Genomic DNA, 18,671 nt, shown 5'->3' with positions numbered 1-18,671 from the left:
ATGGTTTCGTGTCACTTGCAGAACTAATCCAATCCAGGACTCCTTAACACCCAAAGAAAGCTCCAATGCTCTGTTATTTCTATACTGTTCATCTCCTTACCTCATCTCATCTGCTGCCATGTCATTGTTTGAAGCTACTCTTTAATCCCTTTTAATAATTGTTTTTCTCCTTTTTATTAGTCCAGACTCTTCCATTTCAAGGGTTTAGTTCATTATTCCTTTTGCCTTTGTTTTTTACATCACCCTTTCTAGAATTGTACCAGTGACATAGAGATTTTTTAGGCATTGGACGTTCAACAACATAATACAAATACACTTGGAATTACATTATGATGAAAGCCTTTCTGTGAGTATGCTGCAGAAACACATAATTATACACAAAATAATAGTCAGTAAGTGTAAGTCACTCAACTTTAGATGGAATGAGAGATTCAACATTGAAAACGATCCAATTTGAGATCATAAATTCAAAATGAGACCTTTTCAAAATATTGCTACTAATCGTATAGAAGCACTATCCTCCGTTCATTTTAACACATTGTTTTTAAAATGAGGGTGATTAAAAATAGAATCTTAAAGAGACATGGTAAGTTTTGTATTTTCAACAGATACTGTCAGGAGTGATGCTGATTCATGTTAGGTGTCTGTGTTTATGCAAAGTTGTTGTAGGTAGGACCAAACAGGTGCATGCCTGTTTGGTCCTACAGATGTTGTTTACCGAAGTTCAGGCAATCGTGATGCCTGAAGTCAGATAAGTTGCAATGCCAGAGCGTTAAGGTTGTAGATATTCACAAGCAGAACCAGGATTTAAAATGGAGGCCACTCTACGATCAGGCCAAAGAACAAGGGATTACAAACAGTGTTAGAGTTCAAGCTGTCGCCGTTTCCAAAACAGACGCTGCTTACGTAACTTTTAGCTTTAACCTTTGCACCTCTTTTTTCTGTCTGTGTAAAATGTATATACCTTACTGTAAACATACAGGTAATGCTGCCATAGTTATTTTCCAGTTCTGTAATAATTTGATAATCTTATTTGGAAACTATGGAAATATCCACCATTGATGAAGTTAATTTTGTATTTTAACTAAATTTGCACCTGTTTTTACACTTTGTCAACCCCATGATAGACAACGGGACAGTAAACGAACTGTAAAAAAAATCTCTTGATATAAAGGTGGATCTTATCAGTGTGGCTGTGTTTATGTAACAACAGGAAGAAAATCTTAATTTCATTCTAATAAATAATGATGAACATACTTTACTATTATGGCATGACAATGTTGCCACTCATCAGTAATCCATATGCATCCATACACAGCAGCATGAAAAAGGGCATTGAAAACACTAATGTGCAAACAATCACATAGGCAGGGTTGGAGGGACATTATAAAGTTAACTTAAGTAACATGTGGTCATTCATTCATATAGTACTCTATTGCTTTGTACTGTTTTACAGTGTGGCTCTGTTCATCACACAGGGTGGGGTGGTTCCCCATGATGAGCTGTTTACTGGAAGAAGGGACAGAGAACATGAGGTGGGGTCAGGCGTAAGGGGCAAGCCTTCCTAATCCTTTCGTGCAAATATATTAGGGGTAAGGAGAAAATGGCAGAATTACATAACTAATCTAGCCGCACAAGTATTTTCACAAATGTATGGCATGCACACCATTTACATGACACATTATCTATAAATCTAGAAATGGAAAAGTAAAGAATATAAAGACCACCCTAATTACATTAAAGATGATACACTGTATGGTTTATCATTAGAGGTATGTTGTGTGCTGTATATTTTATTATTTCATTAGGGTTCTCAGGTGTAATTGGTGCATTATCAGAGGTGACAGCTGGCAATCGCGATCTCCATGTCAGTGACCTTTAGAAAAACAGGCTGAGCATCTTCTGATATGCACTCGAAGTTTGAAATATAACATTTTACTTACGCAAATTCATTCAAATACATATGTAGAGATTGAGGCAAACATCACTATACAGATGTGCACAGTTTAGTTAGCGTATTCTTGCAGAAATGTTTCAAACCCTTGACTAGAAGAAGAACATAACAATGTGTTCAGTTTATCACTATAGTTATTTTATTTTAGCAGCTTAATTTATGTTCTTATGTTTCTGCTTTCTGTATCACCACATGACCACTTTGTGCTCAGCAAAACTAAATGTCAATAGAGATACATGGTTAAGTAAATGTATTCTTGTAGAAATGTATAACTGTAGAAGTAAAGCACAACAACGTGTTCCTTTCATGACTGTAGTCAACAGGGATTGCTTATTTCATGTCCTATGCCTCTGCTTTCTTTTTGTGCCATTAAAATCTAATGCATATTTAGAGCCTTTTGCTTCACCTTGGATATATGAAGTTCTTGGAGAACAACTGCACTGCAATCGAATGAAAATGAATCATAATAATATAATATAAAATTGATTGTCATCAGTCATACACATACTTGGGAATCAATGAAAACTGATCTCCGTTTAGACCCCCTTTCCCACTCATTCCTAATTCGGACCTGAGTACATGATGTACGTACACAACATGCTGACGCACACATGCTAAAGCCCAGTTTAAAGAACACGTTTTCCATGAACTTCAGCTAAACACATGCAGGCTCACTCCTCCATAAGTCTCACCTTAAAATACGTCTCTCACCTCAATCTTTTGATCCCTGTGGCCAATGTCCATGCATGAGGAAGGGGGAAAAAGTGCGTGAGAGAGGAGGTAAGGCCAAAGCACAGAGTGAGTGTGGGGCAAGGGGGGGGGGTCGGGGGGATTAGGGGCGCAAGGGTATTTAAAGGGAGGGCTCAGGCAGAGAGGCATGAGCTGAGAAGGACTGCAGAAAGAAAGGGATCTCTCTTTGTTTTGCACCTCTTTCTACACCTGCTCTCAGGTAAGAGAATGAAGCCATTTTTCGTTTGATGATTCTTTGGACATATACAGATGCTGTTTAATGGATTTTCATCCTCCGTTAGGAGTGTTTTGTGGCTTTCTATCTGATTACTATGCTGTTCCAGCATACTACTATAACTTGAACAGTGTACATAAATAAACTCAATAGTGGGTTTGTACATTTATTATACTGATGGAAGTAAGAATTGTTAAATATATTGATTAGAAATATATTGATGCTTTTCTATTTTTACATGTAATAGATTAATGTTATAACCAACTTGGCAATGAGTGTCAAATTACACTGCATTGAAACAGATACGTTAAATTATAATGGAATATATTATGGGGGTCTAGCAAAGGCACAAAAGTGAGCAGTAAATTCAGTGCGTGTGCAGACACACAGACAGTGGTGTACAAAAATATAACAGCACGGAAAGATGAATTCCAGTAGAGTCACTGAGTACAAAACATGCCACACCCACAAAACACAGAAGAGCTACACTACAGAACATAATGAACTGAGCTATTTAGAGAAATGCACAAAAAGATCATTCAAAAACAGACACACACACACTCACTCACACAAGTACAGACAAGAGCAGTGTACAGTGCAGACACCGTGCTGCATTGGACTGTAGTCATATTTAACTAAAATGCAGCTATAGAGTACACAATGCTGCAGAAATGCACATTACAGAACAGTAGATCTCTTCTCCGTCCCTTAACTGAGAGCGCCAAAAGGAGGGTAGTGTGAAAGTATGCTACTCAATCGCTCTCTTCTCTACCAAATTCAAGAGTGATGACAAAGGGGAAGATGAGAGATCATTAAGTTCGGCAACATTAAAGAGGCAAAAACACAGCTGGAGTGAAACAGCTGGGGATGAAATCAGAGAAGTATATAGTTGAAAACAAAATGATGGAGCAGATGAAGAAACAGAGGAGACACAGGGAGAAATCAGCAAGGAAGCAACTGAGGCAGGGAGGAAGGGGATGCACAGATTAGAGTATATTCATACATCATGAAGTGAAATCAAAATTTCCATTTTCTTTAAAAATTTGACTGATGGGTCTCAAAGGTTGACAAAGAGAAGGAATAAAAATCATTCTCTTAATAGATGCTCTTAAAGGAGGGGATTGCATTTGACCTTTGACAGATAATTCTCTGAACAGATGAGTGAGATAACACAGATTGTGCTACATTTGTGTTTGTATATGTAGAAAGCCGTTGTATTTATAGTCAGTACACAGGCTATTTTACACAGGGTGTAAGTAGGGTATTTAGTACACTGGGGTTTTAAATAGAATATGAGATAATCTGTCTCTCATTTACTTAATTCCAGGTAATTACATGGATTAACAGAACATGTGAGGGAGGGGATAGACAGGGATAGAGAATGACAGACAGGGGGCAGTAGAGAGGAGAGAACAGGGAGATGATGCCAGACAGTGAAATGAATGGATTTAGAGAAAGAGGAAGATGAGACTGTATAATGGTAAAATGGAAGACTTAATAAAACAACATGCAAATGAACAAACATACAAGAAAAAAAAAACAGAAATGAAATTTTATCATCCAGGACCAAACAGTGAAGCATTAATCTTCTTAAGCGAAAAAAGTCATTCCATTCATTTTACAGCCACTCTGTGTGTGTTGGACCTGCTCTATATTAACATGTCTCCCTCCTCCCTTCCTTCAGTAAACAGCAGACATGAACGCCGAAGCCCCCGCAGCAAGCGCCGCTGGCCCCAGCAAGGGACCCCCCAGGTTCAAGCAGAGGAGTGTCCGCACATTCAAGAGCAAGGCCCCAAAGCCTGGCCAGAAGGGGTGAGTGAGAGACAAAGGACTCACATACGCACACATACGATGGAAGCAGACATAATATATCAATACTCTGATAATTACACAATATTTACTCATTTGCTGACTTCAACAGAGCTTTGTGTTTTATTTTTGTTCTCGTGAACATTTCTTACTCATATCTTGTGTGTTTTAATGCAATTTTCTCCTTTTCCGCTGCTTTCAGATTTGGTGATGACATCCCTGGAATGGAGGGTCTCGGCACAGGTAACTGATACTATACATGCACACGTACTACTCACATCTTTATTAAACCATCACAATGACCACTAATGTAAAAATGATTTGTATCCCCACAGAGTATGTGTTATTTATTCCCTCTATCTCTCTCTTTCAGACATCACTGTTGTCTGCCCCTGGGAGGCCTTTGGTGACATGGAGCTGAGCGACCTGGCAAAATACGGCATTGTCTGAACTCACCTACTCTCTACCTCCTCATGCCTCCCTCCTGTCACCTCTGGTCTGGTCTACTGTTCTGAGTATCTAATGCTACTGTACTATCAACATTATTTTATGTCATACTGTACAGTCATGCTCCTGCTTTCACAATATTTGCAAATGTTCAACTTGCAGAGAGAATGCAGATAAAGAAGGTGAATATTTCTTGTCAATATTTTTGTAAATTTGGTGAATTGGGATGTATTTAAATATCCACAAAATAAGAGAGTCCCCACTAAAGAATTTTTACGCTGTCAAATTCTTCATCTGTTTCCTCAATTATTTTCTTTCTCGTTGAATTTGATTGAATCGAATTGACTTGATCTTGCAAAACTGATTCATGGTGCGATGTTGTGACCAAAATTTGGACATTTTAATGCTATATAAAAAGAAATATCACAGCGATAGAGCATCGAACCTCTTTGGACTTTACACTCTCGCAGGCTCATAGTTTTAAAGATTCAGGAATAAATATATTTATGTACTTCAAACAAAGAGATCTATTTTCTGTAAAAAAAAAAAAGATGTTAGTGTGAATGTATCTGCTAATAAATACATTAGTACTCACATCTGTTTCTTTACTTTGGTGAGTTCACTACATTTACATTTATTCATTCAGCAGACACTTTTATCCAAAGCAACTTACAAGTGAGGCAGAGTGCAACACAAGCAAAAAGCCATATAAGGAGATACCAAGTTTCAATAGTTTTCAGTAGTTGGCCAGACAAGGTACAAGCTAGCTAATAGAGATACAAGTACATGAAACCATAGATTTGATTTTTTTTTTAAGGAAAACAAAGATTAAGACATAAGGAAGTGCTTTAGGTGGTAGTGTTCAGGTGAGCGCGGAAGAACTGTGTCTTAAGATATTTCTTGAAGATAGTGAGGGATTCAGCAGAGCAGATGGAGTGTGGAAGTTCATTCTCCACCAGAGAACGAGGGAGAGAGTTCTGATAGTGATTGTGATGATAGTGATTTCATGTCACGATGTGAGGGGACCACCAGACGCCGTTCGGTAGCACAGCATAGTGGTCAGGAGGGAACATACTGTAGGTCTGTAGGAGTGAGTACAGGTAGGTTAGTACAGTTTTGTTGAAGAAGACTTCTACCGTAATGCAGCGTCTTAGATTGCTCAGCCACACTAGGTCATCTAATTGAAAATAAAATTCTCTTGAAAAATAGAATCTACCTGATTGCACAGACTTCACATCTTCATTTCATATTTGGCACAGCTTTAAGTGTGTGCAAATTGCTCATTATGCCTCTTCCCCTCGCCCCACTCAGCCATGCCTAATATGACAGCAAATCACGATCATGATTGCATAACTTCTCACAGTAGTGCTTAATTGCATTTAGGTTTTGCACCCTCATTGGTCACATTGTGTAGATGAGTAAGGATGATAAGGAGCCAAAACTACTACCCAGCCAGGCCCAGATGTTTTATGTAGATGGGTGTACAATAGACCTACTTTTCCTCATCCTCAAGCTGTAAACCACCTATTTTGTCTGCCAAACACATTTTCAAACAATTTGATTTTGTCAGTATTCACTCATTCACTTATAAAGAGGGGGGGTTAAATGGGAGCATGCACTCCATACCCTGTCAACCCCTGGCTACTGCAACCCCTGTCTCCTGCAAATAAAAGCAGTCTTTGGGATCAGGATCTGAAAAGAAAATCAAACTAAATGTTCAAAATGTCCAGCTAGACAGAGACTTTGAGAGAATATCCATTCAGAATGATTGCATGTTGTGGAGTAAATAGCATAGCAACAGGTACCTGCGCTTGTAATATTACACATGATGATTATTGAGAAGAAAGAGGCAGTGAACCAGCAATTAGCTACCATGAGCAGATATTTTGGAAGGCTGAACATGATGAAGTTCAGGATATTGAGACAGGCCACTTCAATAGTCTGAAGAGTTGTTAGGGGAATTAGAGGATTTGCAATGAGGTAATCTGTCGTAGAATTAAGATGGAGAAGAAGGAGAAGACCATTCATTGTGTGCCATTATTAAATTCTTCCCAGATTTTGTGTGTTTAAATGGAGTTGGATAGTACAGATATACATGTTTGTAATGACTTATACCTCAGGGTCATTGTGCTTATTTTGGTCAGAAACCCTGGGAAGGGATTAACTCTTAGTCCTGTATATGGTTGGAATATACCATCAACCAACCTGGAACATGGCTGGATAGCTTATCTGCCAATGTACAGAAGCGCTTACAAAGAGATGTGAAAAGAACTAAATGGCTTTAACACCTCCACTCTGCACAAAAGACTCTCTCGCAGAGAGAGAGAATATTGCTGCCCAAGGAAGATTTTGCCAGTTAAAATGCCTCAACATTTTTCCAAGCAAAGGCACTGAGTCAAATTTATTCTGCTCATTTAGCAACATTTAGCATTGTACGTTTTACACCCTGCAGCGATAATAAACTGTCACATTCCAACACAACATAATACCACTCTATCCCGTTTCTCCTGAGTGCATGTAGTGTAGAAACTACATTTGAGAAATGTAGTTTCTAGGAAATTATTAGTTGAGTGATTGAATCTTGTTTAGCAGTGCTCACCAAACTGGACGTGGTCAGTGACCCCTAGAGACATGACCAACAGTTTGTACACATTTCCAGGCCATACCTGACAAGTGTTCCAAACCGTTACCAAAAGCACAATATTTGGCATGTCTGGTAGAAGCCAGGGACCAAAAGCAATGACAAGTGTGATCAGATTTAGAAATGATGACTGAAGAGTGTAATAAATGTGAGGTGCTGTAAGAATATATAGATGCGTTTTGTCGCCATAATAACAGCGGCTTATGACCAGTATACCATCCTAGCTGGTAACACAATGCAAGTGGTAAGGATGAGCATAAAGTCAGAGAAAAACCAGACAGAGGCAATGCTCCATTGTTGTGATTTTATTTTTCACAGCATTATAAAGTGCCAGGATTTTGATGACAATACCACAAATTAAATCTCCTTTGCAAGATCAAGTCAATTCAGTTTTCTTTCTTCGCTTACATTCAATAATGTCGGTTTTGAATCACCTCTTATTTGTTCAATGTTATTGCCCCAATTTTATTCATCCCAATTATACCCAAATTTGGAATAATATTTTCTGTTTCATAGAAATACTGGTTCTGTGTGGGTTAGTCAAATTACAATATGCCAAATGATGCACAATATTTTACTTGATAAGAGGATGTATTCTCATTTTATCTGTACACTCTGCAAGATGTATTTTTGCAGGCATTCTGAGTGGAACAGCCTGTTTGTACAGTATGGTATTAAATGATAGTGATAGTCACATCAGATACTCAGAACAGTAGACCAGACCAGAGGTGACAGGAGGGGAGACGTGAGGAGGTAGAGAGTAGGTGAGTTTAGACAATGCCGTATTTTGCCAGGTCGCTCAGCTCCATGTCACCAAAGGCCTCCCAGGGGCAGACAACAGTGATGTCTGAAAGAGAGAGATAGAGGGAATAAATAACACATACTCTGTGGGGACACAAATCATTTTTACATTAGTGGTCATTGTGATGGTTTAATAAAGATGTGAGTAGTACGTGTGCATGTATAGTATCAGTTACCTGTGCCGAGACCCTCCATTCCAGGGATGTCATCACCAAATCTGAAAGCAGCGGAAAAGGAGAAAATTGCATTAAAACACACAATATGTGAGTAAGAAATGTTCATGAGAACAAAAATAAAACACAAAGCTCTGTTGAAGTCAGCAAATGAGTAAATATTGTGTAATTATCAGAGTATTGATATATTATGTCTGCTTCCATCGTATGTGTGCGTATGTGAGTCCTTTGTCTCTCACTCACCCCTTCTGGCCAGGCTTTGGGGCCTTGCTCTTGAATGTGCGGACACTCCTCTGCTTGAACCTGGGGGGTCCCTTGCTGGGGCCAGCGGCGCTTGCTGCGGGGGCTTCTGCGTTCATGTCTGCTGCTTACTGAAGGAAGGGAAGAGGGAGATGTGTTAATATAGAGCAGGTCCAACATACACAGAGTGGCTGTAAAATGAATGGAATGACTTTTTGCTTAAGAAGATTAATGCTTCACTGTTTGGTCCTGGATGATAAAATTTCATTTCTGTTTTTTTTTTTTCTTAACATTTTGTGTTACTTTTTGTCCTCCTTGTATGTTTGTTCATTTGCATGTTGTTTTATTAAGTCTTCCATTTTACCATTATGCAGTCTCATCTTCCTCTTTCTCTAAATCCATTCATTTCACTGTCTGGCATCATCTCCCTGTTCCCTCCTCTCTACTGCCCCCTGTCTGTCATTCACTATCCCTGTCTATCCCCTCCCTCACATGCTCTGTTAATCCATGTAATTACCTGGAATTAAGTAAATGAGAGACAGATTATCTCATATTCTATTTAAAACCACAGTGCACTAAATACCCTACTTAAACCCTGAAAATAGCCTGTTCACCTATTTCTACACACACACACACACACACACACACACACACAAATATAGCACAACCAGTGTTATCTCACTTATCTGTTTAGAGAATTATCTGCCAAGGATCAAATGCAATCCCTTCCTTTAAGAGCATCTATGAAGGGATGATTTTTTCTTTCTCCTTTTTTTTACCTCTGAATCTGATCATTTAGTTTTAAAGAAAATTGCAAGTTTAACTTCACTTTATGATGCATGAATTGGAAAAAAAAAGAAAGAAAAAAAAAACTTTGTCTCCTTCCCTCCCTGCCCACTTGCTGCCTTGCTGATGTCTCCATGTGTCTCTCTTCCTTCAGTTTATCCTTGATAATGATGTTTCCTCATTTCTCCTTTCTCTCCTTCTCATCTCAGGCTCCCTCATCTACCTTCACGGCCTGTTACTGTATTTCTGCTCCGTGTCCTTTCTTTCTCTTTCTCTGCACTGTAGCACAGTAACACTAGTGTCACTGCAGTAAAGATAACGTGCTACAACTTTACAACCACTCAAAACAAACCCTGTGCCACAATATGAGGCACATTTTGGTTCCATCCTCTGTTGGACTCTTTTCCTTTGATTTGATCCTTATTTCATTATGGCTGTGGTTTTGCCACTGTGGTAAGGCCCTGCTTGATCACCTTTCTTCTTCTCCTTTCTCATCATTACTGAGCTCATTGACTGGTTGTGTCTGTACTGAGGCACTCCACCCATTTCGTGTTCAGAATTAAGGGATGGAGAAGAGATCCCTAGAGTACCTTTGCTGTTCTCTACTGTATATTTCTGCAGTATGATGTAGTCTATCTGTGTGCATCTGCATGTGTGTGTGATTATGTGTGTGATATATTTGTAAATTTCTATACATAGCTGAGTTCATTGTGCTCTCTAGTGTTCTGATCTATCACATGTTTGGTGGGTGTGCCGGTGTATTGGAATTCAAATTTCTCAGCTGTTATATTTTGTAACAGCCCTGTCTGTGTGTCTATACACATTGCACATGCACCTTGCACACTTTGTGAGTTTGTTGCACTTTTTGTTAGTTTGTTAGTTGGCTATAGTTACAGCCATTAAATAACTGTAAAAATATACAGATGCCAACATATATTTCACACATTTAATAACTCTCTTCCATAAAAAATAATTCATAAACCCATAATATATAATCATATAAAAAGTCAAATACAATGTATATATTGGAGAAAAGGAGAAAGTTGTTCATTGTGTGTCATTATAATCAAACAGAAAGCACCAAGAACATTGCCTCTCATGAAGGATGTATCAACATAAAACAGCATCTGGGTTTGTACAATCATCAAAACAAAAATGGCTTCATTCTCTTACCTTGTTTTTACAGTAGTGCTGCTTCCTGAGCAATGAGTCCACGACTCCTCTGAGAGAAGGTGTAAAAAGAGGTGCAAAACAAAGAGAGATCCCTTTCTTTCTGCAGTCCTTCTCAGCTCATACCTCTCTGCCTGAGCCCTCCCTTTAAATACCCTTGCGCCCCTAATCCCCCCGACCCCCCCTTGCCCCACACTCACTCTGTGCTTTGGCCTTACCTCCTCTCTCACGCACTTTTTCCCCCTTCCTCATGCATGGACATTGGCCACAGGGATCAAAAGATTGAGGTGAGAGATGTATTTTAAGGTGAGACTTATGGAGGAGTGAGCCTGCATGTGTTTAGCTGAAGTTCATGGAAAACGTGTTCTTTAAACTGGGCTTTAGCATGTGTGCGTCAGCATGTTGTGTACGTACATCATGCACTCAGGTCCGAATTAGGAATGAGTGGGAAAGGGGGTCTAAACGGAGATCAGTTTTCATTGATTCCCAAGTATGTGTATGACTGATAACAATCAATTTTATCTTGTATTAAGATGATGCAATTTCATTCATTTGATTGCAGTGCAATTTTCACCAAGAACATTTATCCAAGGTGAAGCAAAAGGCCCTAAATAAGTATTAATTTTTAATAACACAAAAAGAGAGCAAAAAAATACGATAAACATGAAATAAGAAATCCCTGTTTCAGTCATGAAATGAACACATTGTTATCTTCTACTCCTACAATTATACATTTCTACAAGAATACGTTTATTTAACTATATACAGCTCTATTGACCTTTGGCTCTGCTGAGCATAAAGTAGTCACATATAGAAAAGAAATAAGAGGTCTTGATTGATAAGCTTCCCCAAAAAATCAGCTCATTTTAGCAATAGAAGCAAAAAAGACAAATACTCTTGTATTGTTTTTATTTGCAGTAACAATGGAAAATGTGTCACTGATAACATGTGAAAGGTAAACAAGATTAAAGTCTGTTTATAGAGATGCGTGAACATGTATCTGAACATACCTGGATCCTTTAACTCTTAAATTGGATTGTGCTCCAATTGCGTGCATGTGTACTTGTGTATGCGCATGTTCAGTTTAGGATGATGTCACAAAATATTGTGCACGTATGAGTGTGCATATTAAATAAGTCTGAATACAGAATGTTTTTGTCTATGCACAGTCATGTATTTGTTCAAAGAATGGTTGAGCTACAACATGAAAATCAGGACTGACCTATCTGATTATGATGCACAGCTCCTTGTCCAGGCTCTTGTCATCTCAAGACTTGACTATTGCAATGCTCTCTCGGCTGGCCTATCTGCATGCATCATTAAGCCTCTGCAGCTGATACAGAATGCGCATCTGGTTTTTAATCAACCAAAGAGGGCCCACGTTACACCTATGTCTCACTCCGCTAGCTACCTGTGGCTGCCCGCATCAAGTTCAAGGCCTTGATGCTTGCGTTCAGAACAACCATCAAAACTGCACCTACCTACCTGAAATCACTGCAACAAGCCTAGGTGACATCCTGACACCTCTGACCTGCTGTTAATATAGTTCCACATTCTGCATTTACATTTTACAAGAGATGTTGGATTTTGGGTGGTCCTGTCAGTCACGCATGCAGTTATAAATCTGAACAATGGCTCAGAAAGGTAATCCCATAAGTGTCAAGTGGAACCATGAAGCATGAACCATGAAGACCTGATCTAAAGACGCAGTACCAATACCAATCTGTTGGCCAGGGTGGCATACAATATAAATGTGGATTACTCAGAATGAGTATAGCCACTGCCGGTGATGGAGCTTGCCTGATGTTGGGCTTGAACTTTGAGAACTTCACAAATGCCAGACACACCTTTTTCTGTTTTAACCAAAGACAAATGCCAGGAAAACTCAACAGTTTTTCATGTCACCTCATCATAACTAAGTGCCCAAGTTAAATTATTACATAAGCAATGATAAAACATAAAGTATTTTATCTTCAGTGTAATTAGGGTGGGTGCTGCATTCTTTGCTTTTTGTACTGTGCACGTTTATAGATAATGTGTTATGTAATTGACGTGCACGTTGTGGATTTTTTGAGAATAGCCGTGCAGGTAGATTAGTTATGCAACTGCGCCTCTTTCACCCTACCCCTAATATATTTACAAGACAGGATTAGACAGGCTTGCTGTCTATGTCTGCCCCACCTCGTATGTATTCCTCATGTATTCCTTCAATTGTTCCAATAAACAGGTCATCACAGAGAGTCAGCTATCACTCACCCACACTGTATAATGGTACAAAGCAAGAGTGCCATAAGAATGAATAAGCATATTTTATTTTACCATTACCATCTACCATTTTTCTTTGCCAGAAACTCATTTCCTGTAATTGATTGCTAGCTATATCATTCCATTAACTATCCTATTTCCTGTTCTTTTTGTCTTTTGAAACAGGCATGCACGATAACAATAACAGATATTATGAAGATATTATAAAGGCCTCTGAAAAGAACAAGTTTGATGTCCAAAATGTACATCAATAGGCAGCAACAAGCTGTCTTACATTACCTGGGGACACAAATGTGTTTGTGCAACTGGCTCTTTACTGAAGATGACAAATGTTTACAATTCCACTAATTAACTGGGAGAATTCTGGAATGACTGTGGAACCACACACTGTAGGTGCCAGAAGTAGAATGTTCTCTGATAGAATAGCATTTGGCAGGACTGCTTTCTAAAACATGTTTGGCAATGATGTTGCTAGTGTTCAACACGTTGAGCATATAATTGGCTCAGGGACTTAGGTATTTACCACGCTGACAGTCAGTGAAGGTGCTCTCTTGTGGTGCACACTGTCCTGGAACAACTTTAGACCTAATTTTAATGGTTTGGTTCTGTCATTGATAATCTGTAGGATTACATATATCACAGCTGCATTGACGGCATACAAGTTCACATTACTTAAAAAAAAAAACATAGAACATTTAAATGCAATTAAAATCAATCATATGTGTGTATGTGTCTGTGAGTATATGTAGAGATAGGTTTGAGCAGAATATACTGAGTCAGCAATAACAGCATTCTTAAGCCACATAGGTTTTGATTTCATTGCTAACTTAGATAGGTTGGTAAGCTACTAGCTGTTGGGTCTCTAAGATGGCTGAACACTTAAGCCGGTGAACTAGCTGATTAAAATTGCTCAATTATTATGCCTATTATCTCCAATTTCTCTGTTTATTCTCTGTATGTTCTAATTACTAGAACAAAGTAATCTTAGATTGCTGGCTATCTAGCTAGTTGAATTTTTTGAAATGCAAAGTTGAATATTTTCTGGTGCCCTAGCCCTATGGTGATAGTCAGAAGTAAGTCTGTTTGCCCATCATTCTACATCTATTTATAAATTTATTTCATTACCAACATCCTCAGTTAGGGATGCTCAGGTGAAATTGAAAAGCAGAGCACTGAAATGGTTTGCATTCATCTTTTTCACAGTAGGTCTGCTTTATTTTTTAAGCACCATCAGATCCAGAGCCAAACAGTAGACCCATAATATTAAGTTACACGTTGGTGACAAGACCTCCAAGATTCAGATGGAGGATTCAGCATAAACCAGACTTCATTGACCTACAGCAGTGTGGTGCAGTGGTAAGGAGCAGGTCTATTAACCAAAAGGTTGCTGGTATGATTCCCTGCTGAGACACCGCTGTTGTACCCTTGGGCAAGGTAATTAACCCACAGTTGCCTCAGTAAATATCCAACAGTATAAATGTATATAACCTATTGTATATAAGTTGCTCTGGATAAGAGCATCTGTTAAATGACAATACTGTAATACCACTGCAGCTCTGCCCCTGCCTCATCAACAGCTGTCTCTCCCAGCTGCTCTCCCTTGTTAAAAAAGCACTAACTTGTGCCTCTGAATTTTGTCACCCAAAGCCTGTAGATGGTTGCATACAAGTAATCTGGCTGTTTCTATGAACACTGCCAGAAATTGTTGTGGGACCCAGAGGCACACTGCACAGTCTCAACTGTAACCTGCTCTGTATAATTCTGAAAGCTTGGTGAATCAGCGACCATTAGCCTCTTCCCAGACACTTTCCCTTGCCTCATCATACACTGCAAGGTTTGGTTCCCAGCACAAGACTCCTCTTTGCCCAGCATAGTTTCTTGCTGAACTTTTCCCAGTCCAGTTCCACCCAGCAGCACAATTCTCAGCTCTGTGAGGACTGAACCTGACACAGAACAAGAACAGGTTCATTCTTCAGCAGATGCCCATGTCAAAATGGTGTGATTTCTTTAGTATTCAGTTTATTTCAAAGTTATGACACTGTTTTAACAAGTCATTTTTAGTAAGGATTTTATATCACCTGTGCTTTTTTGCTTTCAGTGGTATAGCAAAGGCAGAACAGGCACTGCTCCTACTGCCTGCTGTCTACTTTGGTAGTCTTCTTACACCCTCTAGCGTCTCTAGTGGCAAAAGGTCATTGGTGCAGGAGCACCTCATTCAGATAATAGAGATCTTAATCGCTTTTTTATTTCCTTGCTGCTTGTTCTTTCTGAATTGATATTATTATTAGACTAATATTTGTATTACTATTTCAATCACTGCCACTGTTATTGTGAATTACATCATTCCACATTTGTAATGCTAAATTAGGAACATCCTAATTTAGATATAGATTTGGATTTGGGGGGGACTAGTTTGTAGAAGTCCACATTTTCTCATTTCACAACAGCTGACAAGAAATACCTTGTGAGAAGTTTGAAATCACAAGGTTTAACAACAACTTATTTCACTGTTTTTCATTTCAGAACAAAATTTTTCAACTTCAAATTTTCAGCTTCACAGTGCAAAACTTTGCATATCATGTGGAATTTTTAATTTGTATTAATTAGCAAAACCAAGACTGATTGAAAACCAGCTTACTGCTGAATTTCCAGCCATTGTTATGAAAGTCTTACAGTTGTAGTGAATGAAAAGGAGATTCCTCTTCACCCATGGATAGTGGATTAGTAAATTAAGACTGGATCTACTGCAGACCTCCCCATTAATCATTAGTAGATTAACTATAGTATTCTGTAGAATACCACAGCAATAGATTTTTTTTTACATGTCCACAATCTAGTTAACTGTATTTCAAGTCTAAAGCGTTTCATAATGCTTATTTTAAAATGTATTTTTAACAGTGTTTCACTGTAAACCACTCCTGTCACATAAAGCTGATTTTGTCATTTTGAAACTGGTTGGAAAATGACTTGAGTCCAATGCAGTACAGACACCACCCACCCATGAAAACTAGTAACGATTTACAGAAAAACTGCACAGTTATCAGCAGTGAAAATGAAACAGGCAAGCCAGTCTGATTATAAAAACAAACTGTTTATATGTACATTCAACAGAACAACCCATCAGAGAACGCAGAACATAGAATGGCAACACAATGGATGAGACCAGATGAGAAAACAAGCATCAGCCACTTTCATCATAAACTAGAGAGAGTAACAGGAACGATACCCTTAACAATAGTAAGAAAAAGGGTAGAGGGCTGTGACAGCTGACTCTGCAATTACTGAAAACCCCACTGTGGATTTCAAAACTGAAATATTGTGAGTTGGTGCCACGGGTCATCGGACAGTGCCTCTGCACTACAGAGCAGTGTACTGAGCTGAAGCACAGTGCATTGGTGTATGTGTTGTCAGGGTGAGGCTACCTGTACACTGCGCTGCATTGCTGATGACACACTGACGTACCTCCACAACTCAACTAAAAAAAATTAAGTTTAAGATGTTTCACCTCAATTTAACACTAAGGACTTCAATGGCTGCAAAACCCACTAGAAACAGCATTCCAAAAATAAACACAACAGACCAACAAAAACAGGGACTTTCCAGCTCTTGAGAATGCTTTCAACCGCAGAACTTAAACCTTTAACTGCAATTACAGTCTCTTTTCAAACATGATTCAATTCCTGATTCATGAAAGGGGATTTAGCCTATAATAATTATGACCTATCAACACTTTAGAAATTTGTGTTTTGGACCCAGTATGAAATGTTCTAGATCAAATAAATAATTACTACATCCTCATTCGTTTGATGATATATTATTAAACTCGCCATTAAGGTCCAAGTACTAACCCGTGTAAATATATGATACATGCTTCACCCCCACAAAACAGCATGAAATGCATTTTTTCCCAAAACCCCACTGTCCCTCCCCCTAATCCAACACACAGTCACTGTCCACTTTAACTGATAACACTTTAAAAACATGCTCTTCTTTCATCATTAGAATAATCTACACCCCCCAACTGTTGTCATCCATGCAAACTGGCTCAGTCGTTCACCTTTAATGATCCCACATCAATTTTAGAAATGTTTTCCTCTTTATGTGATGTCAAAAGGCTTGACTGACCTGATAAAAAGCCGCTGACCACACTAATAAAAATAAAAAAAATACTGACTATATTCAATTCTGAAATTGGGGATGTCCAAGTCTTGCAAGTGACCTACATTCCCTCCACCCTCAAAATATTTCAATATGGTTCCTGTGTCAACCAACCGTTCACCCCATTACCCACACAGACTTGGCTCAGTCCAGTAAAAAGACAAAAAATAAAAAACGGTCTATTGAAATGTCATGTCTCTCACTACTTTTAGTCCCACCAGCTCTCCCACCTTCAACAAATATCCCAGTACAGTCTCATTGCTTTCCAATCAACATGATTCACTTTCTCTATTTGACTTCCTTTTTAATCAATATAATCATCTGGTTTCCCAATTCCCAACAACCTATATTAAAGTGTTGAGTAATGAATGTTTAAAGTTTAAACTTAAATCCTTTTAACAGTTTATTTCTTAATAACCATATTACCCAGGATTTTATAAGCTATGCCAGCTCTAGGCCTTTCTAACAGCAATATCCATACGTTTTAATGCAGGACACACACAATGAGTTTATATTCATCCTTAATAACAAATATTTAACCCAGATATTTTCGTTTAACCAAAAACATCAGGGCGAGTGTGTGTATTTATAAAAAACAATTAGGCTCAATGAGATGCATTGAACATACCAGAAAATGCAACTTACTTTGGGAGAAACAAATTTTAACAAAATGAAATTATACAAGCAAAGATAACGGCACAATAAGCAATCAGACTTAATAACAACAGCAGCAACAACAATAATAATAATAATAATAATAATAATAATACATTTGACCAACATGTGCTTTTAAAGAAATCTTTGGAACAAAAAAAAAAACAGTAAAAATAGTAACCTATTCAGCATACATGGAGATATGCATAATAGCACAAGAACAAAGTTTGCATTTGTACATTGTTGTGTTTCTCACTCCCTCTCTTTTCTGCTGCTGCTTTATAAAGTAATTGCCAATGAAACTAAACTTGAAAACTTGACTTTAATGAGTACCTGAACTAGAATGTTCTACTTTTACAGTTGAGCGATAGTGTATTTGCGTTTACTTTTATTGTTTACCAAGGTAAATCTTTTGTGTCAAATTAACCCAACTTTTCTATTCAATTCAAGCTTTCAGAAACCAAATTTTGAATCATTGCTTGTCAGGGGTATTGTCAATTCATTTAAAAACCGGGTTCATACTTCTTATCTTCCCATAACCCATAAGCTAATTACTACTATACACTTCACACTTGTCATGTAGTGTAGTTTTTGACAGTTAATTTTACC

At 38.3% G+C, this 18,671-nt stretch overlaps 2 protein-coding genes across 2 annotated transcripts; one reads left to right on the top strand and one right to left on the bottom strand.

Moving 5' to 3' along the window:
* The first annotated feature begins 4,614 nt into the window (after positions 1–4,614).
* LOC118792088 (retinal cone rhodopsin-sensitive cGMP 3',5'-cyclic phosphodiesterase subunit gamma-like) lies at positions 4,615–5,177 on the top strand. Its single transcript, XM_036549797.1, has 3 exons — positions 4,615–4,730; positions 4,930–4,970; positions 5,101–5,177. Exons 1-3 carry the CDS (start codon positions 4,615–4,617, stop codon positions 5,175–5,177), a joined length of 234 nt encoding a protein of 77 aa, XP_036405690.1.
* Positions 5,178–8,585: 3,408 nt separating this feature from the next.
* On the bottom strand, positions 8,586–11,055 carry LOC118791565 (retinal cone rhodopsin-sensitive cGMP 3',5'-cyclic phosphodiesterase subunit gamma-like). Its single transcript, XM_036548966.1, has 4 exons — positions 10,989–11,055; positions 9,033–9,160; positions 8,793–8,833; positions 8,586–8,662 (listed from the first exon to the last, which is right to left on the bottom strand). The coding sequence occupies exons 2-4, from the start codon at positions 9,146–9,148 to the stop codon at positions 8,586–8,588; spliced, it is 234 nt and encodes a 77-aa protein (XP_036404859.1). The 5' UTR covers positions 9,149–9,160; positions 10,989–11,055.
* Between the last annotated feature and the right edge of the window lie 7,616 nt (positions 11,056–18,671).

This window comes from Megalops cyprinoides, chromosome 1 (genome assembly GCF_013368585.1).
Source record: "Megalops cyprinoides isolate fMegCyp1 chromosome 1, fMegCyp1.pri, whole genome shotgun sequence".
In the NCBI taxonomy this organism is placed as follows: domain Eukaryota; kingdom Metazoa; phylum Chordata; class Actinopteri; order Elopiformes; family Megalopidae; genus Megalops; species Megalops cyprinoides.
This window is presented reverse-complemented; position numbering and strand designations above follow the sequence as displayed.